This window comes from Cotesia typhae, unplaced genomic scaffold, assembly GCF_013202065.1.
Source record: "Cotesia typhae breed Kobodo isofemale line unplaced genomic scaffold, CoteBio_Ctyphae contig_30, whole genome shotgun sequence".
Taxonomy (NCBI): Eukaryota; Metazoa; Arthropoda; class Insecta; order Hymenoptera; family Braconidae; genus Cotesia; species Cotesia typhae.
In genome coordinates, this window is record NW_027423739.1 from 120,180 (window position 1) to 148,040 (window position 27,861).

A 27,861-nucleotide genomic window follows, 5' to 3' on the forward strand; every position below is an offset into this window, starting at 1 on the left:
CTGAGTCTAATATAATTACATCTAACCACAAACTTTTTGATCTACTGTGATAAGTACCATTAAAAAAACGCAATATAATGCAGATTCGAAAATAAATGAATTTAAATTAGATGCCCAAGTCGATTCTAACAAATTACAATTTAAATCTCCTGCTACAGTAGAATTTTTGTAATTAAATGAATATTTGGAGTATACATTAAATAATTTAAAAAGCGTGTGATTATTGGGACGCCGGTAGACACAAGATAATGAAAGGTGTGAGCCACTCGCTAGTTTAACATGTAATTCTAAAAATTATGGTGTATTTATATCGTTTGAAAATGAAGAATGTAATATATGAGCTTTAAACGATTTATGAATAAGACAAGCAACTCCTCCATCTTGGACGAAACGTCCAGTGTCTGTATGCACTAAATTTTGATTTCTCTTGAAATAACATAATCAGGTAATCAATGAAAAAGTGCTATTACCAATAGTCGACTTTAACCACGTTTCAACTAATATAGTGATACGAGGATTTAATTCAGCTACTGATTTATTTAACTGTGCAATATGACCCGTAAGACTATTAATATTTAAACTTAGTACTTCAAGTGTTGTAGAATTATTTATTTTTGGCTTATTTAAATCTAATTTAACAAAGGGTGATCACTTCTGCTCAGTAAAAATATCAGATGTTCATACGAATATTCGCTGAAGGCAAATACAAAGCTGACTTAAAATATCTAACCAAGGAGAAGCTGAGAGAGCCACCGAGTCCAGAGTTCTGTGCGCTACTCAAAGCTATCGAGATTAAAATCGCCAATCAAGAATTCCAAGACAGCCAGAACGGGTGTGCGGGGTGTAACTAACGAGAATGTGTAATATTATCAAATGCTTCGATAAATTTAATTTAATATATCTAAAATCTAAGGGTATAAATTAGGATATGCCAAAATGTAACTTCCGTGATGAACCTCTTAAAATTGGAATTTTGAGTTCCGCATTTTATAGTAGTTGTGTTTGGGTATTTCCTGACATATTTTAAGCGTAAGTGATTTATTTGATTTTCAGAGAATTTTTAAGCAGGAGCTTTGCTTGAGCATTTCCGCTGAAATTTTGAAATTTGGCCGTAAGTATCCAAACAAAGCTCCTGTAAAAAATTATATGAGAATCAAATAAACCCCTTACGCTCAAAATATGGCAAGAAATGCCCAAACACAACTCTTTTTAAAAGCGGAACTCAAAATTCCAAATTTAAGAGGTCCATCTCGGAAGTTACATTTTGGCACACCCTACACAGAAAAAAAATTTCTTGAACCCAGAAAATTGTAAGGAAGACCGAAGTTATTTTGGAGCAAGAAGAAATTTTCCTGGCTTAAAAAAATTTAACTTCGTTCAAAAAATTTTAACTTCATTCAAGAAATTTTCAATCTTCCTTAAGATTTTCTTGATTAAAGAAAATTTACGCTTGACTCAAGATTTTCTTTTTTTCTGTGTAGTATGGCGGGGCATTCCAGGCCAAATCGAACGGTTTAAAAAATGTTAATTTTTGATTTTCTCAATTTTTTTTATATATTTTTGTACCCATCAAAAAACTCTTTTTCTGAGATGTTGAGACTTCTTTAATCATCGGTTCGAAAGATATCAAATAGTTTTTTGTTGATAACTTTTTAGGGAACGGTTCAAATCAAAATACTCACTAGATAAAAAACTTTCATTTTTCCATGTACTTTTCGAAAAAAAATACAAAAAATTAGATAGAGTGTTTTAATACGTGTTTTTTTTTTTCATTTTTAAAATTTAAATATTTTTTAAAGTGAGTGCATATTTTGATTTTCTTCAAAATTTTTTACAGTAAACTACTACTGAAACCACCACTTTCTAGGCTAGTCTGCACACACACACACGCGCGCACATATATATATACAGACATAGTGACACCCTCGCGGGGGGGGGGTAGTCAGGGAAGCTTCCTGTGAACTCAGAACGTTGACGAGATCTGATGAGAATTCGATTTTTGCAAAACAGGGTAGAACCAACAACTTCGCGCGCACGTGTGTGTGCGTGTGCGTGTGTGTGTGTGTTAGTATGTAAGCCTCTTATAACTTTTGAACAGTCAGACCGATTTCATCGCGGTTGGCGCCATTCGAAAGGGCTTGGCCAAACTTAGATTTTGGATACAATTTGGAACGATAGATTTCAAGAAATCTCAAAAAAACAGTGAAAAAAAATTTTTTTTTAAGTGGTTTTTTTTAAATAACTTTTCAGCGGCTCTATCGATCATCTCCAAAAACTAATCAGCTCTTAACCTTGAAAAATCACGTCGATCGCCGCTAATCTGGTCAAATTCGTTTTATTCGTTCGAAATATATCGTGCAGGAAAGAAAACCGAAAAAAGTGTTTTTTCTGAATTGCTCCGAAATTTGTTATCTAAAAAACTTTTGTTGCCAATTCTTTCAAAGCTCATGAAAAACTGCATCGATTGCCGCCAATCGCGTAAAAATGGGTTGATTCATTCCATAGTTATGACAGTTTGAAATTTCAAAAAATAGTGTTTTATTAAACTTTTATCAGACTTTTGATCTCGAAGAGCTCAAAATCACATATAAATTATATTTTTGAGCTCGAAGAGCTCAAAAACGTCATAAGTGCAATTTCAAGCGTTTAGATATGGAATTAGCGGGAAGTTGCAGGGATGGCCTTTAGGGTCAACCGTTTTCCAGAATTTTTTTATGGATACTAACAAATATTGGAAAATTACAAAAGCCAAAAAATTTTTAATTATCGATTTGGCACTAAATGCTCCATATTTATACGTAAATGTCTATTTAGATTTGATGGAAAAGTGGTGTAAGTATCATAGTTTATAAAATTATATATCTGAAAATAAATAATAAATAACTAAACAAACTGAATGATTGGAAAATAGTAAAAATGTATCAGATTTTTCGCTGAATTCGTTTTTATATTAGTGAATATTAATGTATTAGTGAATATTAAAATTTGTTATATTGAGTTGAGTTAGAAAATGGTAAAATCTTTTGAAATCACGTTATGAAAACAATTAAGTAAGTTTCTATATAATCTATTAAAAAGAGGAATTCGTTCTCTACGTTACTTCTACAAAATTTTGAGGAATCGATTTGCATTAACAAAATTAAAAATAGTATATTACATACCTAGGCCAGTAAAATAAGAAAAGTCTCAGATCACATGTAATTGTTGGCCGAGGCGAAGCCGAGGTTAACAAACATGAGGCTTTACTTGTTACTGGCCAAGGTGTGTATACTATTTTTCTGCTTCACGTAGCCGGAATGTGGCAACTTCGTTTAGCGCAGCGGCCAGAAAGTTGCCACTTTCCGGCCGGAGGGCAGAAAAAAAAACATAATTGTGAAGTGATCAACTCAAAAAATCATTTATTAAATATAAAAAATTTCTAAATTTTTTAGTGTCAATATTTTTTCATGTGTTGTTTTAATAGCTCTTTTATAGCTGTATTACTTTAGACATTGATCCTAATTTGATTTATTGTTGAATAAAAATAATTTCAGAGGAAATTTACAACTATAGTTATTTTTCAAAATATATAGCAACAAATTTTCTCCACTCTTCCCTATCTTCAATGATTTGAAGTAAAAAATTAAATTCTTAATGAAAAAATTTTCAGTAAATTTAGAATAAATTCATTAAACATGCAAATCTCATTTTGTTATGTGTCTTCTAATTTGATTTTGGAGTTCCTGAAAAAGAAATTTTTTGAACAATATACAGCCGTTGTATGTTTTATAAAAAAACTAAATGGAAATACCACAAATTTTTAAGTTAAAGATTTCATCCATCTTGGGTAATTGATTTTTTTTAATTATCCGAGTAAATTAGTTTTAAAGAAATATTTTAACCTAAAGGCAGAATTTTAAACATTCCTTTAAAGTTAAATAGAAAAATAATAAATATTTATTTTGTTTTTGATCTCATTAAAGTGGTTGGAATCATGTCAACTATACTATATTTTTTTTTATTTAGATTTAAAAATGAAAGAATTGTTAATTAAATGGATAGTAAAAATACTTTTAACTCTTTTTTCATTAAATTTTAAAAATGCACCAAAAATTTTTTTCTCTAGGCTAAAATAATTCCGTGAAAAGGTTTACATTACTGGAGATAAATGAAATAGTTCAATTGTATTGAATTACATGGTCACGGTATTTTATTAACTGGTCATTGGCAGATTCATAATACATATTGAATCAGTTTACATTTTACTTTTTTATATTCTCGCGCAATAACATCATTTCCGATACAATATTTCAAAATTCATTCTTATTGCACACATCAATACTTTTGTTTAATTTTAATGTTCCTCAATCCACTATGTAACCTGCCCAGTGATATCACTTAACATCTTTCATTTTGTCATTCTTTTATCAAAATAATAAAAAACTATTCTATTAAATTCAAATGAAGAATTAAAAAAAATATTTCTTTTGATAACTCTTACGTTTTTTAACAATTTGAAAAATAAATACACTGAAAAATATCTTCATGATCGATATCGATAAGAATGATTTAAAATCTCAAACGTGACACCTAAAATTGAAGCTTAAAGAATTTTTGAATAAAGATTGTAAAGATTCTTGATTTTCAATATCAACTTTAATAATCTTGAAGTATAAAAAGTTTCATTTTATTTAATTAGTTTCAGTTCCTAAAATGACGTGGAAAGACGACATAAAATATCGTAAAAATATAAAACTATAGCAAAAAGGTATTAGTTCAAATTTTTTCAAATCTTTTTTTTTTATCTTGTATACTTCAAAAATAATCAACATACACATCACATTATAATTTCTTGAATACTTACGTGGTTCAAAAGATGGGCTTTTTTTTAATCGATATTTTTTATATAATAAAAATAATTTTTTTTTTTTTTAAATATATTTATAATAAATAAGTTAGTAAGATGTAAAATAGTCTTAGTTAAATGTTCGGACTAGGGCTAAAATATTTAAATGGAATGGTATATTGGTTATCAGTCAAAATATTCTTAATTTAAAAAATGTTAGTCGTCGTCTTAGCTAAACAATTTTTTAGCTACCTTGTAAATCGTAAATTGCAGAATACTCCTCGTTTAAATACTATTCATTAATTGTTATTTAGATTATTATATACAAATGGAGCCTTACGAATTTTCGGTCATAAAATCAAAAAATTTACTTATTTATGAATTGTCTTCCTTTTTTCTATACTTTTGGGTGAACTAGTGATGGAAATTGAGTTTTTAAAAAATTAAATTTCATAAAGATTTTTGAACTTGAAGAGCCTTAAATTTAAAAGAATTTACTATTTATATAATAATGGTCGCGCGAATTTAGAAGTTCTATATTATTAGCGCGGCGTAGATATTTAAGGACTTTTATGCGTATAAATAGAACTATAACAATTAAAATTTCGTTGTTGCATTAACAAATTGAGATCAAGCTCCACTTTTATATAATTGATGATATTTATTTTTATTATTATTATTATTATTATTATTATCATTATCATTATCATTATTTATTATTGTAACAATAATAGTTGTAGTTAGAATATTTTGACTAGTTACCACTATATCAGGTTAGTTTCATTTTAAAATGAATAATTCAGTTTGAATTACGGATCATAATTCAAACATTTTTTAATTCAGTTTTCAATTTTATTTATGGAGTGTTAAAATAGAATAACATTATGGATTTTATAAATTATTCTTTTTTTCTATCACGTTTGAGTATAATAAACAATTTTTAATGCTAAAAAAACATAAAAAAATCACTTGCATGGCCATCAAAAAATATTAATGATGAGAATTATTTCAAAATTTTATTTCTATATCAAAATTTTTTCCACTAGCTTACTTCATTAAATTACTTAAATAATATAAATACTATATGATTATATGAAAAGAAATATTTGTAAAAAAATTTCTTTTTTTATAATCATAAGTACTATTACAGTTCAATATTACTAACTTCAATAGAATCACTAGGAAATTGCTAAAACATTTTAATTTTCCTCGAAATTATTATTTTAAAACAAAGTTTAATTTCTTCCATTCTTCTTTTTTCTTCTTTTATTATTGTTGTAAATGAACTCGTATTATTTTACAGAGATAATTCAAAATATTTATAGCACTTTCATTTGCATTTTTTAAGTCTCTCTACTTAATAATAGTCGAAAAAATAATTCAATTGAGGAATGACTTAACTTCAATTTAAGACTATTTATTTTTTTTTATGTTTCTAATTGCACAAAGATGTATATGTAATGAGAGAAATGACCGAGAATTATCAACGATTAAAATTTTATTTGGCACCAAAACACATTTATATCGTTGCATTAATTTTAATATCATTAATCAATAAAAGAAAACACTGATTTTCAAAACATGCCTTCAAAATGGGAAGTTTCACTTTTGCTTTATTTATTTTTAAAAATCAATCTAACTTTACTCTTCCCCGCTCATTTCTTCATTGTCATATTTTCTTTTATTTTATTTTCGTGCACTTTTTATTAATTTTTTTTTTTTTAATTTCTGCTGGAATTAATTTTTTTTTATTTTCTGTTTCTATCTATTGATCATGTACTATCATCGCAATCCATGAAAAAATTATTTAAAAAAATAATAATAAACATTTCACATCAGATCGTTAGGTCTTAATTGCTTCTCATTATTTTTTTGTTTGTTTAAAATTACAAAAAAAAAAAAAAAAACAAAAACATGCTATACTTAAATGACTTATTATGTAGCCACTACATAATTGTATACATTTCAATTAATTTTATTAAAAAAGAAAAATTGATTTTTTAAACACAAATAAATTCAATATTGTTTTGTCTATTTTTTTTTTTTTTTTTGTTTAATATATAAGTGTAAAGCATGCTTAAATTTTCTAAAGAAAGTAGCAGCCTAACTTTTTTCTCAGCACAAATGATAAGTCAATTATTCTTCAATGAAGATTCAAATTTATAATTTTAAATATATAAAGACCTGTACTGCGATCTTATCAAATGAATTTGATTGCATTTGAATTTTTTAAATAATAAAAAATAAAGTTATAAATATTGTATATTTGCCTAACTATACATTTGAAAATTATATCGTCAGTTAGCTTCAGCATGGAGTAATTTATCGTCCCATATGTTATGTCATTAATTTATAATTCATTAATAATTTTATTTCAATGGTCTATCCGTTGACCATTATAAGAGCAATTTCATATAGTTTACCAAAAAGTATAACCACCTTCTGTTCCACCGCCTAAAAACGAACCTTTTTTTTGTGATAGAGCAACGCCATGCCCCATTGCTGCTAATTGAGCTGCATTTGCCGTAACTCCTGGTGGTGGTGGTGGCAAAACTTGCTGTGAAATACCATCGAATCGCGCACCATCAAACCCATTCTATAGATGTAGATAAATTTTCCATCAATTAATTAATTGAAATTTTAGTTATTGCACTAAAGTGTGAACAATGACAATAATTGAGTATTATACTTACTGGAACTAACATAGTTGGCCTTACAGGTGCTGGTTGCATTGCAGCAGCCGGATAATAAGCAGCTGCGGCTGCTAGTGGTGGATAATACTGGAGAGGTCCATAAGCTGTTGGATAACCTGCCAAATATCCTCCAGGATACCCTTGTCCATACATTGGCTGATACATCTTTTAAATAAAATAATATTATTTACTGTTTTTTTACCACGATATACTATGAAAAATGTAAATTGTGAAATTATTGTAGAAATGTATTGATGTAATCAAGTGATACTTACCATTGGATGTGTCAACGTTTGATCATATGTCGGAGGTGGTGGTCCTTGTGCTGCATAAAGCTGTGGTTGATTTGGAAATACACCGTAAGGTGAAGTTCCTGCAACTACAAAATCATAAAGTCTAGTTTTTATTCAGTAAAACATTTTTTTGAATATGTATTTTAACTGAAATAAGTATCGGAACAATCAACTGCACAATAAAAAATTTTGCGTCATTGCGTCAAAAAATTTTGTGTTTCAAATTTTTATGTTAAATATTTAACACTTTTTTGTGTTAATTTAACAGAATAATTGTTAAATTTACACATAAAAGTGTTAAATATTTAACACAAAAATTTTTAACACCAAGTTTTTTGACGCAACGACGCAAAATTTTTTACCGTGTGTGATTTTGACGTGATTGATGGGAATCGGCGGGGTATTTTAAGAATAATGTAAAACTTTTAATTAAAAAATTATATGAAAAAAAAAAAAAAAAAACTTTTCTGTATAGACAATTTTTTTGAGTCTTATATTATTAATTACCTCCATAAGTAGCTGGTTGTGCTGGTGCGGGAACAAATCCAGTTGGTGGATGAGGGGCCACTGGATATGCTATAACATAATAATTAAAACAATGTAATTTCTTATTTTTATAAAGTTTCGTCGAATCTCGGCCTAAGCCTCAGGTACACAGTACCACCATTTATAAATGATAACGCGTTTTCTGAATCTTGAAAATATGTTCCTTTTTTCTTTTTGAACTAAATTTAAATGAAGTATTTTTCATATAATTTAAATATATAAAAATTTCTTTTTTACACATAATAAAATAATTCCAAGAAACAGAATTCGCTTTACCTGTATGCTGTATTTTTTCAATCGATAAATTCTTTTTAAATTAAATACGAAAGTAAAACTTCGTTAAAATATATTTTCAAAATTATCGACGAAAAAAAACAACAGCATAAGAGGTACTCCCAAACCCACGTATATCTTACACATGACATACACCGTTTTTGATCAAGATACTAATTAAAGCTCAAACAATGTTAGTCACTAAATGATTGTGGGAAAAAATTGGTATTAACCGAAAAAACCATACCTCACCCTTTTGTCACCGCTCGAGTTTATAAAAACTACATGTACAGTAATATGGTACATTTCAGAGAAAAATATTTATTTTGATACTATAAATAAATAAATGTCTAGTTACATTAAAAAAAAAAACATTTTTTTATATAGTTTGTAAACAGAGCGGACGCAAAAGGAAGTAATTAGAGATAATAAAATTTAAATGCCTTCGGAAAGCCATAATAAATGATTAATATTTATTAACATTTATAATTAAAATTCCAAAGACAAATAAAAATAATTTCGGTGCGAGTTAAACTAGAGAATAGTGTTTCGAGCAATCTAAGTACTAAAATTGATGCTTATTGTATAATTAAAAAAATGAATGTTTTTAAAGTGAATTTACTGGTGATAAATATATAAAAACGGGATTTTATTGCTGTATAGAAAACAATCATAAAACATAGAAAATGTTCTTATTTATAATTAATGAAGCTCATGTTACTCTATTCCCAGTTGATAAAACTCACATAAAAAACCTACCTTCCAAAATTATTTCTAAAACTAATTTAATAAAATACGAAACCAATGGTTGAAGCAAATAGCGTTATGCAATCAAGTTACTAGCCAAAATACATTCGTCTAATTTTATCGGATCCAAGAGTTTTAAGTATCTATAATTTTACTCATCAATTATAATAGTATTAAAATACAAATATCACTGTTAAAATTTCATGGTTTTGTTGTAAATTTACAAAAAAATTTTTTACCAACTCAAGGACCCGATGCAAGTTTAAAATTTCAGAAAAAAAGATACAAAAAAAGAATTAAATAAAGGTCATAAATTAGAAAATTTTTTTTTTGTTTTTTCATTAAAGAAGAATGATGTTATATATTAAGAATTATAGATAGAGCTCATAGATTAATGTTTTTTTGTAGTTTACAAGTACGTTATTTAAAAATTATAAGAAATGAGACAAATTGCCAAAAAAATTTTTTTTAACTTCCCGCTAAGAAAATTGAGAATTTCTGAAAATCGGGAAGCTATTGGTTTTACCCCGTTTTTCGAAAATCGAGTTTTCATCAGATTTCGACGTTTTGAGGTCTGAGGAAGCTTCCCTGACGATTCCCGCGAAGGTGTGTGTGTGTGTGTGTGTGTGTGTGTGTGTGTGTGTGTGTGTGTGTGTGTGTGTGTGTGTGTGTGTAAACCTACCATTACTTTTGAACGGCTTGACCGATTTCATTGCAGTAGGTACCAATCAAAAGAGCTTGACAAAACTTAGATTTTAAATACCATTTGGACCGAGACGTACCAGTAGATTTAGATAAATTTTAAAAAATAAGAAAAAATTTTTCAAATGTGGTTTTTTTGGAATAACTTTTAAACGGATTTACCGATCAATTCTGAAAACTTGTCAGCTCTTAAGATAAAAAAACTACGTCGATCATAGCCAAGCCGGTCGAAATCGTTTGATTCGTTCGTGAGATATCATTGGAAAAAGAAAATCGTAAAAAGTGATTTTTCCGAACTACTCTGCAATTTTATATCTAATCAAATACATGTTTTAAGTTTTCTTACAGAATATAAAAATCTGCGTCGATTGCTGCTAGGTAAGTTAAAAACGGTTTATTCGTTCGTGAATTATCATTATCGAAAAAAAATTGGAAAAAGTAAATTTTCCAAATTTTTGGTCTGATCTATTTGTATTTGCAAGTATATTATAGGATCCAAAAAACTGCGTCGAAGGCTCCTAACCGCGTGAATATCGGTTAGTTAATTCAAAAGTTATTGCGGTTTGAAAATTCAAAAAACAGAGTTTAATAAAACTTATATCAGACTTTTGAGTTTGGAGAGCTCAAAATAACACGTGAATTACATTTTTGAGCTCTTTGAGCTCAAAAACGTCATAAGTGCCGTTTTTAGCGCTCAGGTATGGAATTAGCGGGAAGTTGTAGGGATGACCTTTAGAGTCAACTGATTTCCTATTTTTGTTTTTTATTTGTGGCGTAAATTGATTTTGAATTATTTTTATTAGTTATCAGAACTAGGGAAACACTAAAAATGGAATTAAGATTTTCTTCTACTGTTTCATTGCAGAAAATATCAGTAAATCTTGTTTCAAAGGAAAAAATCGTTAACAACAGCCATGTAAACTTTTAAAAAACACTGACTTTTGAGCTTTAATAATATAATGCAATTATTATTATTCAGAATTTGAATTAAAGTGATTAAAAATTGATTGTAGACAACCTTACAAAATATTTAACTAAAAATAGATTTATTTCCATCTTTCTTCATTTTTAATAATATATAGGTTTACCGATGAATCGTGTTCGAGCGGTGAAAAATGTGTAATTTATACAATGAGTACGAGTAGTACAGTAAATATATATATATATATATATATATATATATATATATATATATATATATATATATATATATATATATATATATACATATATAATATGTACATATATATGTATAATATACTTATATATAAATATATTTAAATTTCATACATTCAAAAAGTTATTACAAGATCCAGCAAACCACAAATTTCTGCAAATATTTAATGAATAATAGTCAAACATCGAAAAGTTATTTTTTCTTTCTGATAATTGCACAATTTAATATTAAATTGAGTTGGAATATTTTGTATTCATTGGTTTGAAAAAAATAACTGTTGAGTATATGTAGTGTATTTATTACATTTTATTACTTTAGTTTACTGATCTGATCATTGATTCATTCTGTTACTTATTTCATACCGATTGACACAAAACTTCCAACTGTTACTATTTTTAATGTCTTAATCACATACCAAGCTTTAGCGCTAAAACAATTCGTTTATCAAGTTTTTTATTATTTTTTATTTGCTAATTTGGAACTTTATTCATATCAAGTAGTAGTTTGGTTACTAAAGCTTGGCAGAAATGGATGGACATGTATTCTAACATAGACGCCAGCCCACACCAAAATCCCATGTATATTTGAGTGTCGTTCCGCATTTCAGAATCAAAATTATTATCACTAAAATTATAACTTTGAAATAAGTAAATTTAAGTATTTTCTTATATTTTTCTGCATAAATGATTAATTATTATCATTACGACGTAAATGTCTGATTCTGAGATTAAAATTAACACCCATTGCATAAATTCATGTGTCAGTGCCACGGTGCAAGCAACCATTATACTTAATAACAATTTATTATTATTTTCGTACTAGTATAGATAAGTGATAAAAAATATTTCGCTTTTAATGTTCTTATTTATTACATTTTGTTTATTTATCATTTACAATTCTTACGGAACAGCTTTAAAACTTTTTGAAATCTTGATGATATTTTATTGTATAAACTAAATTATACTTTCATTAAAATTTATTTTTAATCATTGATAATCAATATTTTTTTCAAGTATCAAACTTGCAACATAATCATAAGAAATTATAAACATAATTTGTATATACAAAGAAAGTTTTCAAAACCTTGCAGAGATGTCAAAATTTTTTTTTCGGTCAATTTTTGTAATATGGAATTTGAAAATAGTAATTTTTTTTTTTTTTATCACAAAAATTTTAGATTATCATATTTATAATTATTGAGAAAAATAGTTCCAAATATCATCGGGATTAAAAAATTAATAAAGCTCTTGATAAACACTAAATTTTGTTAGATCTCATATTGATAAAGTATTACTTTGTTACACGCTTATGAAAGAAAAATAGCTGAAAATACTGCTGGTCCATACATTTTTGTTAATAATTAAGTTTTTTCTAAACGCCTTTCAGCTGTAACGACAGTTTTTTTTTTTTTTTTTATATCTTCACAATTTAAAAATATCAAAATATTTTTAATTTTTGACTGAAATAATGCGTTGTAGAGTTAATTGAAAAATGCTTCCAAGTTAATTCCTTGAAGAGTTTATAATAATACACCTTAAATATTTTTAAATTACTGAAGATGATAAAAAATATTCTGCCTTATTAATAAAAAACTTTGAATATTTCGATTCAATCTCTTAATAAACATTATTATATGTTTCAAATAAGCTCACTATTAACAGTATACATATTATATTTTACATGCCCATGCGTTAAATAATTTACGAAGAATTCTCACGTTTTTCAATTACTGTAATGTTTGTAAAACGCTTTTTTTATGTAAACGCGCTCTATTTTCTCAATACTATTGTCGAGCACTTATTTTACAAGCGATACGAAAAATAACTTCATTGGTTTAATTTTTCACTATCGATTACATACACTATTCACAAATTGTATATACTTTTGATTCAATCGTTAAATAAATTTTAGGTGAGAATAACTATTTTTTCCATAAAACCCGAATTTTGCTTTTTCTGATCACTCCAGTTGTTTTCTCAAGTTAAAGCTTGCAAATTACTTATAATCTAATAACATTTCACGTATAATTCAAAGCTGACTTATTTTTAAGAGCATCAAGGCGCTAAATTAGTATTAAAAATAAAATACAGTGCATGAAAAAACCGAAAACTTTTTCATTTAAAATTATTTTTTATTATCTCTTTTTATATAATAAATTAATTATTATAACTTGATTGCGTGAATCAAATCGATTTGGTATTGTATCAATAATTACAAGAAAAGTCGTACTTAATTTTCAGAAAACCGAAAGTTTGATGACTTTTCCGTACTTTCATGGTAAATCTATTGATTATGTATCTTCAAATCTTATATTTCACAGAATATTTGAAAATCATATTATTTCTAATGGTGAGTTGATTTCTTACTATTATTACTGTGTAAATAACGGAGAATTCTCTTTTATAATATCATAACAATTTAAATTTAACATGCAAATAGTGTATTACGTACTCGTACGAGTAATACGATGTGACCTTTATTTTTTTAAATTAACATACAATTTATCCAACTTTGGAGATACTAATTTTATATGGCGTCTTCAGTCAAGAAGTGTGTAAGTTAATTTTTTTTTTTTTAAAGATCATCTCGCACATTTATACACATAAAAATAAAACTTTGAACAATAAAAAAAAAACTACAATATTCCATGCTACATTGGAAGATAGAAAATTTGAATGTTCACAAATAAAATAGATGTTTTGTTTTAAGTGAAAAGTAATAAACTCCTTTAGAGCAATTATTTCATAATTATTCACTATTAACAAGGATTACAACGAAAAAAGTAATTGACATATTTAGCTGATGCAATATTTTATAGGCTTTTACGAATATCAACTTAGAGACATTGAATTAGTTTGAAAATCTGAATAGAGGTATGAACATATTAGTAAACATTGATAGTCAAATTGCATCAAAAAAACAATGAATAATTTTGAAAACCTTGACGATCGTGAATCGGTAAGAAAAATAATTTTACTTAGTTCAAGAACTTCTTTGCTTTATTTGAGACGGTGAAACTCTTCAAAATGACATTTTTGGTTCCAGATGATTTCTCTTGAATTAAGTTAATTTGTCGATCAGTGTACTTCGTTATGTTTTTTATTTCTATAAAATGATATCTATTAATTTAAATACAATATAAAAAAATTCCTCATTTTAACCGAAGAGGTGACAAAATTTTAGTTAACTCTTATTTGAATATTTGTGAATCTTCAAAATTTCTCAAAGTTATTGTATCAATAACGTACAAACTAAAAGAATTTCTAAAAATTATTTGTCATTAAAATAAAATTTTCTATTATCAAAAACGTCATTTTATGACTTGGTAAGGAAAATTGAAATTACACTTTGTTGTATTATTATAAACATGTTTTTGGATTAAAGATTCATCAGAAACAGAATAATAAAATTACGTTTTTGATTATTCTTCAATAAAAAAAACTCAATGTGACTAAATACAGTAGAATGAAATAAGACCTTATAATCTATATATAACACCATGCATAAAGTATCGGAAAACTCAATCCTAATTATATTTAATATTTTATCTGAAAATAACATTCAACAATGTAGATATAAAATATAAATTAGTATCTACAAAATGAAATATGGCCAGAAGTTTAATCTATGTACTTGATATATATTATGCAAATCTTGGATAATTACCATTAATTAACAAGAATAATTTATTTTTATGAAAATAAGCGAAAATTATGGACAAACTAATGGCCAATATAAGCAGCATGCACTATTGTTAAAAGTGAGCTAACAAATTACTATCAAGTAAAAGATTATAAATATGCCGAGCTTTATAGATACAGCATTCATTTTCTCGTTAAATTGTCATGTTCTTCAGTATATTTAGTTTTAAGTTTAAAACAATCAATTATTACCGTTCTTATTTATAATTGATTACCAATCTATTTTTAACTCATCCAAGAATTAATTAGTATATCAGTCATATATAAGAAAATTTACAAATCAAAAAGTAAAATGAGATATTATCCCTGTTTAAAATTTCCAATAGGATCCCATCAAAAGCGACAAAAGCTACTTAGAAACCCATAAATTTTATTGGTTTCTAAGTGGCTTTTGTCGCTTTTGATGGGATCTTATTGGAGTTTTTCAACAGGGATATGACTATGAATATTTAAATTTTTTCAATAATATCTCTATTCAATAATTTATCAAAAAGTCACCATTAATTTTAAAACATAATCACAACATAGTGTTTACTTCAAAAAGTTTATGCATACGCATGCGCGTAATTACTACCAAACAAGTACATTGAGCGATTAAAATTCACGAAAGTACTGCCGTTCTGCTAATAATTTCTGAAAGATTTTTTTCAATGACTTTCATCATGTCCATCAGATTATTAAAAATTGTACATCACATCATTATAAAAAATGTTCCTGTTTCAGTTATTTGATGTTTCCAAAGAAACCACCCTTTATAGAAATTTAAATTCATGTACTGATGGAAGAAAAATTCTGTAAATGTGATTTGGTTGTTGAGCCTTTTGCGTATTATCGAGCAACTAATTAGTTCAATTTGATTTTGAATAATGAAATTCAGCAGATTTTCGAAATTTTTTAAATAAAAGAAGAAACTTTTTATACCTGATGGAACTTAGTTATAGCCGTTTTTAAATTCTTTGATACGACTTTCTTAATTCAAGACTATCTTTCCTGAATCGACTTAATTTTTCTATCAGCGCAATTAAAATACAAGACAATAAACTTAGAGTGGGTAAATATCTTCAACAAGTTGAAATTACTTTAATATACAAATACTGATATACCCAAGAACATGACAGTTAATAAAATATAAATGTTGAAAAAAAATAAATAAATAAATAAATAAAACAAAAACGAATAAAAGCAATCAGCCAATACCACGTTTTTAGTACGAAATGTCATTAGACCCAAATCAATATTTTACGTTTATATTGATTTGATCATATAACAGGTGATATCTACAATCCAAAAAGTTTAAAATATTAGTTTCAGTGTCATCAATACAATTTTAATAATCAAATTAATCAAGCTTTTTGCTTACAATTCCAAACCTAAATATAAGGAGCAAAGAGTCGAAGAAAACCTTGTAGAAGCTTATTATTGATTTTCAAACTTTTTGAATCAAGGATCATCAGCTGTTATATGCATATATATATATATATATATATATATATATATATATATATATATATATATATATATATATATATATATATATATATTGTTCCAATATATTTAATATATAAATGGTATGAATATAAACACGTAGTGAATAAGGTAATATATAGAAGAACGTGAGTAGATACGTGGCTTGAGCTGCGCGATCGCCGATCTCCAAGGCTCCACCTATGGACTTGGATCAAATCATCGTCTTTGTAATGGTCCACTGGAATCATATTGACAGCCGCAGCTATAGCTGTTTTATTTCCTTCCAATATCTTCAATTATTTATTTATTTATTTTTGGAAGTCAACAAATATTTTTTTTAATTTTTTTTTTCATTCACCTTTAGTATGTAACTTTGTTTACATTTAACATGTGAAATTCTTAACAACTAAGTTAATACATACTTTTGAGTAAAAATATTGTATTCTTTTATTTAAAATTTGAAATTATGATTATTTTATTTTTGTCATAAGTAAACCTGTACCAACCACTGATCATGCATGTCTATAAAATTGAAATTTTATTTTATTCGTTCAATAAAATGAAAATTAAAAAATAATTATAATTCATATTGTCTTTGTAATTTGTAACAAAAAAATATACATACATACATCTGTTATGTATATATATTTATTTTCAAAAAACTGTAAGTTGATAATTCAATTATTTAACTAAACAAATACTTTTTTTTTGCAGCAACTTCACAACTAAAGTTGGGTTCTATAAAATCAATTGTTAAATATTCGTTTATATTAAAAATGATTTTACTTATAATTTACAATAATTTGTTTTTCTTTTAAGATAAACATAGATTAATTTTGAATACATGCAGTGAATTTAAAAAAAAATAATAAAGTTATTCAATGAGTCGAATAAGTCGGTGTGGAGCTATAAGCATAATCTGAAAATTTCGAATACACAGGAAAATATATTATGGAACCTTAAAGTCGGGAAGCCATTTTGTATTTCCCACACGAAAGGGAGTATTGATTAATCTGTCACTGGTCTACTTAATTTCAATGTTTTTACGTTTAAATGACTTTAGTGGGAAAAAAAGTATGTTATAAATTTCAAACTAATTATTATGAACAGATTAATGACTTTTTTTCGTAAGAAGCATCGGGAAAATTTAATTTCATGTTTAATGACTGCGCCCGATTTAACAAAAGTACGTTAAGCGGTCTTTGAAATTTAATTTACATAAAAAATCTGACTTAGATATTTTTAAAAAATTACGATAGTTGGATTTAATTGATTTATAATTTTTTTTTCTTTTCTATTGAGAAATATTATCCACGGTCCTGTCTCATAGTTACCTTTTTTGTCGGTCATTATTGCTTAAAGTTTTTCAAATATTTAATGAAATAAATTATTTTGAAGGTCTAGGATTTGTTTTAGATGGAATTTAACTTTTTTTTAAATGATTTACTTTTAGTATATGTGATCACAGAAAAACACAATGAAGGGACAACTAATGTTTTCGTATTGTGAATTTCACACACACACACACATACACTCAAACTATCAATTTATGTTAAAACAAAAGTACTTTTTTAAATAGAATTTTTTATTTAGACAATCCGCCTCTTTAGTTTTATGTATAGATACTAGTACCAGTTAGGACTTGTGCAGTACTATTTTTTGCTTTTATTTTTAATAAACTAGATACACTGATGGCGTATTATCGAATGAGTTGAAATGAGTCTTCTCGCTTTCGTCTTCGTCTTTTCTTTGAACTTTACGCTAGCGTTTTATTGGTTCAATACATCCAATCATGGAGCTGAACAGATAATCAGATTTCTCCGTGGAAACTACCCTAATGTAGTTTTGGGGAAGGTATACAAATAACTACCGTAAAGCCCGTAAAGTTGCGATTTTATAACATTTTTAAGAAGCGCCCCAATAAGTCGAGTGGTGAAACTTAAAATTACCTGCTTTTAACTAAAATTGACGAAAAAAATAAAAAAAATTGTACTTTTATTTCATTTGACTTAAGTTCACATTTAATTAATTCTTGAACTTAGATTGATTATTTGAATTATTAAAAAACTAAGCTGTATGAAAAGTAAATGTTATAAGATCTTAAAATATATGTACAATACGATTTTTTCTTAAATTAATGATCAGGAAAAATAGCATGAATTTTTAAAAACAATTAGCAATGAAAACAAAACACTAAGAGTTTTTTCTGAAAACTAAGTGTTTAGAAAAAAATTTGTTCTTATTATTAAAAAAATGCGATATCATTAACGAAAATACTATTTTTGTTGAAATATGTCAGTTAATGTTTATCATACTTCGAGATTACTCTCCAAAAATCATATAAGTTAAGAAATTTTTGGGCTTACTGAAAGCTTTTGAAATTTTTTAAAATCGGTAAATACGTAAATACTATAAATAAAATGATCTCGAGTGACTAAAATTTTGGGTAAATCTTAGAATTTATAATGATTCAAGACAAATATTACTCTATCATTTTAGAAGTATCCTATTATGTTCTTTTGTCTTTAATTTGTATCTTGCACTTTATTACTATTCTTTTTCTCCTCTCCGGGCGTAAAACGTCAATTTTAGCCCTATTGCGCTAAACGAAGTTGCCGCTTTCCGCCTCCGTCGAGGAGAAAAATAGTATACACACCATGGGCAGTAAATAAGAAAGCCTCAGATCATATGTTAATTACCTGTGATCTGAAAAATTTCTTACTTTACTGCCCTAGTAGGTATGTAATAACTTCCGGATTTTTAAAAATTTTCAATTTTCTGAGCGGGAAGTTAAGAAATGACCTCAGTTGAACGAAAAAAAAAAAAAAAAAATCAAAACCAAAAATTTTGAAAAACAATTCTTAAAATATAAAAATGATGATTGCTATTATCTCTATTGCAATGGACTTTACTCAGAATCCACAGAACCATGGATTCAGTGTAAAAATTGCAATAAAATATGGTCTCATGAATTTTTCGTATTGACGAAGATTATTTCGACAAATAACACCTCTCATAACTTTTGAACGGCTTGGCCGATTCCACCGCGGTTGGTACCATTCGAAAGAGCTTGATCAAACTTAGATTTTCGAATACTATTTGGATCGATTCAGACGGGAAGATTTTGCGAAATCTCAAAAAAATAAGAAAAATGTTTACAAATGTGGTTTTTTTGGAATAAATTTTAAATAGCTTTATCGATCGATTCCAAAAACTGATAAGCTTTCAACCATGGAAAACCACGTCGACTGGCTCCAAGAACGTTAAAATTGGTTCATTGGTTTGAGAGAAATCGTTGACGAAAAATTTTGAAAAGTGTTTTTTTTTTTTTTTTACATAACTGCGACATTTCTTTTCGGATCGTCTTTAATGTAATGAAATAATTGTTAGAGCTCAAAAAACCACGTTAATCGCCGTCAAAAACGTGAAAATCGGTATATTGGTTCAAGAGATACCTTTGACGAAAAATTTGAAAACAAGTGTTATTTTTTTTTCACATAACTCCGACATTTATTTCTGGATTATTTTTTGTACTCAAAAAACTGCGTCGAATGTCACCAAGCAAGTCAATGTCGAACAACGCGTTTAAAAATTATAGCCACCCAAAAATTTTTTTGAGCTTGAAGAGCTTAAAAAATGATTAGATTTTCGAGCGTGACGCTCGAAAATAAGCGGAAAGTTCCAGGAATGGCCTGCAAGGTCAACCGTTTTCCAGATTTTTTTGCTAGATCTCTTAGGTGTATACCTGGTCGATAGCTTTAAATATCGACTAGTATAAACTCGATGATTTTCCCTTGATGTAATCCTTCATGATATGAGCACACATACTTATTGCTCTCTCTATTTTGTATAACAGTCTATTGCTTCTCGAATAAAAAAATTCCCCCAATTTTAATGATACTTTAGTAGTAATGCAATAACTAAGATTCGAAGTATTTTTTCTCAAGAATAAACTACTTTTTTCTCCTGAAATATGGACTTTTATTATATACGTCGTTATAGGAATTGATAATAATTTATAAACCTAAGCTACTTAAGTTATTATAACTTCAACGCTATTTAACTTTGTCAGTTTATATACTTTGGAATATATAAGTATACATGAATTTTTTTACTTGTACAGAAACGTCAGAACAAAAGAAGAAAAAAAAACCTTATTTTTTTTTCATGCCGAAAGAAAACTATTTGCTCATATTGCTATGCGTGCATGATGCTAAAATTTACAAACATTCGATCATTTTTTGGTTTTGTATAAAGATTTTTTTTTATTAAAATAAATCAGTATCGACTAACAAAAAATAACACATTCATATTTTTTTTCATTTGTCAAAAAAAATTTTTTTTTGTAATTTATTTATTATAAAAATTGTAAAATGTCTATTGAGTTTATTATTACATGTACGCAGGAAAATGAATTAATTAACATGAGATGACAAAATTGACGTTTTTTTAATTAAGATTAAAAAATCTATTGGTCCAAAAGCATTATGAACCCACCTCAGTACCTTATGCTTAGTTACAATGAGTTGCGAACTCGGGAATATTCGGTAAGGCTCTCAATACTGAAATACGAGAGTAACCGAATTATGACGACTAGTGTTCGGGAAGCCGCTCCTCAATAAAATGACAATAGGGAGGAGTAGTTGCTAAGCAACGGACAACAGTGAAGGTTTCGAAGTATACTGCTATATGCCGATGCCGGTATTAAATTTTAAAGCAGCAAGAGAGTAGAAACGAGTTACACACTATTCAGTGTCGCTAACAGTTTTCAAGGGCTTACAAACGCCGGTATATTTTTTTGTATAAACTATTGAAAATAACTCAGTTTTTTATTCGCAATTTCACTCGTTAGAACCATTTGTGGTATTTAAGTATTTTTGGAGATTTAGTGTTAATATTACTTCTAAATACGTGAGTATAAAATAAATATAAAATGGCTGAAGAAAAAACAGAAAATAGCCCATCCGCCGAGGGAGAAAAAAAAATAAACGAGACAAATTCTCCAACTAAAACTGAACAAAGCGATGGTAAAGATGTCCAAATCGAAGAAAAGAAAACCGAAGAAAACAACGAATCCGAAAAAGTTAATGAGAATGATGACAGCAAACAGACATCTGAACCAAAGTCTATGCGTGCTATTGTCCTTAACAACTTTGGTAGTCTTAAAAATGTCAAAGTTTTCAAGAAACCGGAACCCAGTCCGAGTCAAGGCGAAGTTCTTATTAAAGTTAAAATATGGTAAGTAATTTTTATTTTGCTCCCATTTTTATCATATTTGAAAGAATAATTTTTTTTTAATTTTTCGCAGATTAAATAATTATTAATTTACCCATACAGTCATAAATCAATATGCATGTCATTTTTATAAAATCTTACAAATAAATGATGATACTGCAATCAACGGATATCTAGTCATTTGTTGGCTTTTTTCTAATATATAAATTATTATTATTTTAAAAATATTTTCAAAAATTCCATCAAAAATATTTTCAATTTCTGCGAGTGAATATTTTTTTACAATAATTTATTTGTTACAAATTACCAAGTGCTCGTCAAATTCAGTTTCATAATTTAAACATTATAGACGAAATAAAATTATATTGTTAAATATCCATATTTTGTCTACAGATGTTTCATCCTACGGGCATTTAGTACTTGTATATTGAAGCGTTTATTATCTACAATATGATAGTGAAATCAGCAAACGTTTGACATTTTTTTGTTTTATTTATTTATTTAGTATTGACGAAATATTCTTAACAAATTTAATTCAGATGTAAAATTTCCAGATGAGGATTTTATTTTTTATAACTTAATTGTTTAAAAAAAAATCTAAAAATTGTCAGACGTCTGTTAATTTCATCATCATAAAATATAATATTAATTTGATAAAGTATATCATGTCGACTGTTTTGAGAAGTGGAATATAATCATTTAATTTTATTGATAAATTATCTCCCATAATGAATGCTTAAAAGAATTTCTAACTTTGCATTGAAAAGAAAGAAATAGAACCGTTGATACTGTGATGTATAAGACTTGGGGCGTAATCAAGTATCGTCGTTTTGAAATCTTAGTAATCATTTATGGCTATTTATATTTCACGGCACCCTTTATTGAAGATATAATATGTGTACATATGTATGTATTTATGTATATATTTAAATGATCAATATTCTTAGAAGAACAAAACTGATTTGATGATAATTTCAGTGTTCAAAATGGTTTAGTAAAATCATGTGTTCGTCGAAAATTTAAAAACTACATTAAGTAATTTTTAATTCTTTAGTATTAAAAATTTGAGTCATCATGCCTGCGCGCATGTGTACATGTAAAATATAGTCTTTTATTTTAAAGTAATATTTTATTTGTCAGAATTGTAAAATTGATAATTACAAAAAAATTTGATTTTTTTTTTTCAAAAAAAAAATAAATAAATAAAAATGACCAGTTTTGAAAAGTACCGCTATTCCGAAAATCGGAGCACTAAAAGTATGTTTTCGAGTTTCATCTTATTTGTGTTTCGTTTTGGAACTTTGTCTTAAGAAAAGTGAAAATAAAATTTTACTTTTGTACATCGATATCTTTCTAACAAATAAATGGATTTTGATCCTATTTGCGGCATTCGATTTTTTCTTTTTATTTTAAAGAAAGAGAGCTGAATAGATTTTGTAATCGATTGGTTGAGAAGTCTGAAAGTTATTCAAAATAATTATTTATTCGACAATTTTATCTTTTAGATTTTCTAAAATTCTACCGATTTAGTTTCTATTCCCCAAAAGCCAAAATTAAGTGTGAAATTTCACAAACTGTATTTTCTCTTAATTTGTTTGGAGCTAATTATAATTGCGTCGTGCACAGAAAAAAAAATTTACTTAGAACATTGAAATTTTAAAAAAATGTAAGTTGTTTTGGAGGAAGAATATAACATTACTCTTAATAAAACGTCATTGTAACAGAGAATTTTTGTTATCCCAAACATTTTCTTGAAACAAGAAAATTATTTCTTCAACGAAGAAATTTTTTTCTGAATGGGAACATATATTATCAATATTTGATAAATATTTTAAATTTACCAAAATTTTACAAGAACTAATCCGCTTTTTGTTCTTCTTCACTTGAAAATATTTTAGCACTAAAATTACCAACAGTTAACAAAAATAAATAAATTTTTGCTTTATCATAATAATACATTTTTAATTTGTTTGAAAATAGACATTTCATTAAAACATTTTTTTTTCTTTCAGTGGTTTGAATTTCCAAGACTTAATGGTTAGACGAGGCACCTTTGATTTACCATCCAAGCCACCTTTTATCATGGGATCAGAATGTGCAGGTGAAATTGAAATGATCGGTGAAGGTGTTACTAATTTCAAAGTATGGAACTCTTTAATTAAATTAAATACAGTAACTTAATTTAACATGACGCAAACAAAATGTGAAAATTAATGGTAATGTTTCAGGTTGGCGATCGTGTTGTTGCTTTGCCAGATTACAAAGGATGGGCTGAACTTGTTACAGTTCCAGAAACTGCAATTTTCAAATTACCTGAAAATATGAGTTACAGTGATGCAGCCGCAATCACTATGAATTATGTAGTTGCGTATATAATGCTTTTTGATTTGTCTTGCCTTACTCCAGGAAAGAGTCTTCTTGTCCACAGTGCTGGAGGTGGAGTAGTAAGTAATTTTGTTCATAATCTTGTCATCCCTTATCTATAGTCAAATAAACACATTTTTACGTAATAGAGTAAAAAATGTATTTAACAAAATTTTCGATAAATCAAATATCTCAAAATTCACAATAGTATGACTCAAATTCAAAGTCTAATTTCAAGTAAATTTTCCAGAGTTAGTATTTACACATATGACAATATTGGTTGCTTATTCGAACTTTCTAATTAAAATTTTTTCATTAGTATATTATTTTATTAAAAATATATATTTTTTTAAACTTTGTGCCGTCGTTTCTTTTAAAAAAATAAGTGAAAAATTGATTGTTATTTTAAGTTAAAAAATTGAACATTTTTCACTTTCTGTTACAATGACTTTCTGTCAAATCTACTAATTTAATTTAATCTTCCATATTGCATTTCAATTTAAAGCAATGTGATAAGTAGTATATCATGCATAGTAAATCATTTAATCACTCTTGTTTTTGTTATGCTCAAAATAATGTAAAATTACATAATTTTTTATTTCATCAAGTTATACCTCAAATGATTTTATTATTGTTTATTGCATTTTCTAATGAATTATTATTTTTTTATCAACTAGGGACAAGCAGTTGTTCAATTGGCTAAAACTATAAAAGATGTTAAAGTGTTTGGAGTATGTAGCAAGTCAAAGCATGAAGAACTTAAATCTGAAAATAATATTGATTATTTGCTAGAACGGGGATCAGATTATTGCAGTGAAGTTCGAAAGTAATAAAAAAAAAAAAATTATATTATGAAAAAAAAAAATTTCAATTAATCTAACATTATTTACATTCCAGAGTTTTACCCGAAGGCGTGGATATTGTGCTGGATTGTATGTATGGTGAAGAGTACAACAAATGTTACTCTCTGTTGAAGCCAATGGGTCGATACATTCTCTACGGATCAAATAATCTTTTTACTGGTGAAACTAAAAGTTTCTTTTCTGTTGCACGATCCGTAAGTTAAAAAATTTAAGTTAATTATTTATCGTTGAAACAAAGCCAATATACTGATAATATAAATTAAGCTGAATAGTTTCATTAATTTTTATTTTTTGTCAATAATAGTGTCTTATTCAGTGGATTAGAACGTTTGTTGCTCAAAAATTAGCCCAGTCATTAATAAAAATTTGTATTCATAAGATAAACTTTTTATATAAGTTAACATTTGATCAACTTTTTAATTGTTGGAAATTTAATTTGTATATTGAAATTTGAGAATTCTAATTTATTTAATTTAAAGTTAAAAATAGTTTTAATTTGAAAATCATATTAAGAAAAAAAAATGAATGTAATCATTTTATTATTATTGTTATTTTTTAAATTTTTTTCAGTGGTGGCAAGTGGACAAAATCTCACCTATTAAACTCTTTGATGATAATAAAACCATTACTGGCTTCAACCTGCGTCACTTGATGCATCAACAAGGAGGACATAGTTTTGTTAAAAATGCTGTGGATCAAGTATTCAAGTTGTGGGCCGATGGTTATATTAAACCTAAAATTGATTCAACATGGGCTCTTGAGAATGTAACTGACGCAATGCAGAAAATGCATGATCACAAAAATATTGGTAAAATAGTGCTTGATTTAAGTCTCGAACCAAAAATTAAAGTTGCCCCAGTCAACAAAGGTAAAGTAAAAGACAAAAAGAGCGCTAACCAAGATGAAAAACAAGAATCTCAGACAGAGCCAGAGGAAAATGAGAAGAAAACGGAATCAGAGCCGAAAAATGACCAAAATGACGATGCGTCTGATAATGGTAAATGAATTTACATTGAGTTATTACTAATCAGTTATTTTTTTGGTGATAGTAATTTTTACTTGTTTTAATTATTGCTTCTAGCCGTGAAAGAAAATGAGTCCAGCTGAATCTATAAGTCAGTTCATAATCCATCATTTCAAGGTCATTTGACATTAAAGAAATTAATAGAAATACTTGTTTATGCATTATTTATATATAAAAAAAAAAGCTTATTATACTCTTATCTACAGTGAACTGCATATATTAAAATCGTTAATTATCAATGATCGATGATGATAATAATAATAATAATAATAATAATAAATAATAAATAATAACAAAATTTAAACAAATGATCTCATAAACATGAAATGAATTATATTTTCATTAACACTATTAACATTTTCATTCTAATACAAGTAACTGTAATTTTTCTCTGGTAAGAATATTAAATAAAGTATATTATCGATTGTGTGAAAATTGAACAAGTAATATCAATTTGCCAAAAGTTATAAGATTTGACAAAATTTATATTTCTCTGGGACATCTTACTATGCTTGTAATATCTTGATAATTTTTTTTTGCAATATCTCTTCGTAAACTGCATAGATTTGTTCATTTTCGTTTCCCATACAAAAACTAGATCTCTGGTGTGTATCATTGAATGCAAATGTCCTAATAATTTATGTATAAATACATATGTAAACGTGGAATGAAATATTTACTATGCATACATATTTGATATTTTTTGATAAATGAAAGTATTCTAAGCTTTTCGATGGCACTTATGAAAATAATTTTCTACAAGTAAGGTACCCAAACAACAGAACTATATCCGTATAATGAATCACAATGGACGAATACATATTTTATAATTCAAGATACATAGAACCTTATTACGTAGGTTTCTTTTTTTGGACTACAATGAAGAAAAAATAACACTATGAATAATTTATCAAAATTAAATTTATTTTTAATCATCAGTAATATGCGAAATACTATTCACGAATAATACTCACTAATAACAAAAATTATATTAGTAAAAGTTTTACGCCAAAGTTGAAAGACAAATCATATCCATTGCATAAAATTAACACAATTTATAGCGAAATCGAATTTTGTTGAAAAAAAAAATCTTAACAAAATAAATTCATAATCAACATTTTTACCAGAGATTCCAGAAAAAAAGTCTTTTTGGATCTAATTGATATCAATTAGGAATAAGAAAAACAAATTTTATGATAAATTAACGAAGTTGAATCTCTCATATCCTTAAATTCATTTAAATGAACCACAAAGTTACATGAAAAAACAATTATTGAAAATAATATTTCTTATTTAGCTCTAGTTCTTTATATGTAATGTCCAGCGTGGGCCTAGCCTATACTTCAGTTGCCTATGCTTCTACTTTAAATATTCAATAATGAAGAGTTAACTAAATCTAGTAAAAGTTATGAGCTGAGAGCAGTATAAATGCTATCTGACGGTATGGTATTTATAAACGTAAAAATAAGACTTGATCATTATATGTCATCATTAAATAAAAAAGTATAATTAACTGATATTTAAATAAATGAGTTGATCATCTTCGTATTTTCACTTATGTAATATATGAAAAGTGATATTTTTGTAAAATTTAATTGTACTCAGTAAAATTTAATACAAATTATCATAATGACACTTTAGATAGTTTACATAAACCTATATATATTTTCAAAACTTACTGAAATAATTAAAATAATCATTTTTGGAATTTACGCAATACGTATAATAGAAAAATACTGTAGAAAATTTATTTTTACTTATTACTTTATAATCTCCACAATAGGTGGATTTCTTATTAAAACTCGTGAGTGATAATGCCGAGTATGATAATAGTTAGACTACTGTTTCTAGCTTATAACTTTTATTGGGTTTAAAGTCTAAAATTAAAAATACGTATTCATATAATTCCATTCTATTTAATAAGCTAGCAATTTTTTAAAAAAAATTTTTT

At 26.8% G+C, this 27,861-nt stretch overlaps 2 protein-coding genes across 2 annotated transcripts; one reads left to right on the forward strand and one right to left on the reverse strand.

The window, feature by feature from the left end:
* Positions 1 to 4,161: 4,161 nt before the first annotated feature.
* On the reverse strand, positions 4,162 to 18,130 carry LOC141526003 (DAZ-associated protein 2). Its single transcript, XM_074240714.1, has 5 exons — positions 17,759 to 18,130; positions 8,319 to 8,387; positions 7,794 to 7,897; positions 7,519 to 7,683; positions 4,162 to 7,421 (listed from the first exon to the last, which is right to left on the reverse strand). Exons 1-5 carry the CDS (start codon positions 17,772 to 17,774, stop codon positions 7,245 to 7,247), a joined length of 531 nt encoding a protein of 176 aa, XP_074096815.1. The 5' UTR covers positions 17,775 to 18,130; the 3' UTR covers positions 4,162 to 7,244.
* Positions 18,131 to 21,100: 2,970 nt separating this feature from the next.
* LOC141526006 (synaptic vesicle membrane protein VAT-1 homolog-like) lies at positions 21,101 to 27,861 on the forward strand. The gene is made up of 7 exons (XM_074240716.1): positions 21,101 to 21,662; positions 23,672 to 23,801; positions 23,888 to 24,103; positions 24,701 to 24,849; positions 24,921 to 25,080; positions 25,457 to 25,883; positions 25,968 to 27,861. Exons 1-7 carry the CDS (start codon positions 21,358 to 21,360, stop codon positions 25,991 to 25,993), a joined length of 1,413 nt encoding a protein of 470 aa, XP_074096817.1. The 5' UTR covers positions 21,101 to 21,357; the 3' UTR covers positions 25,994 to 27,861.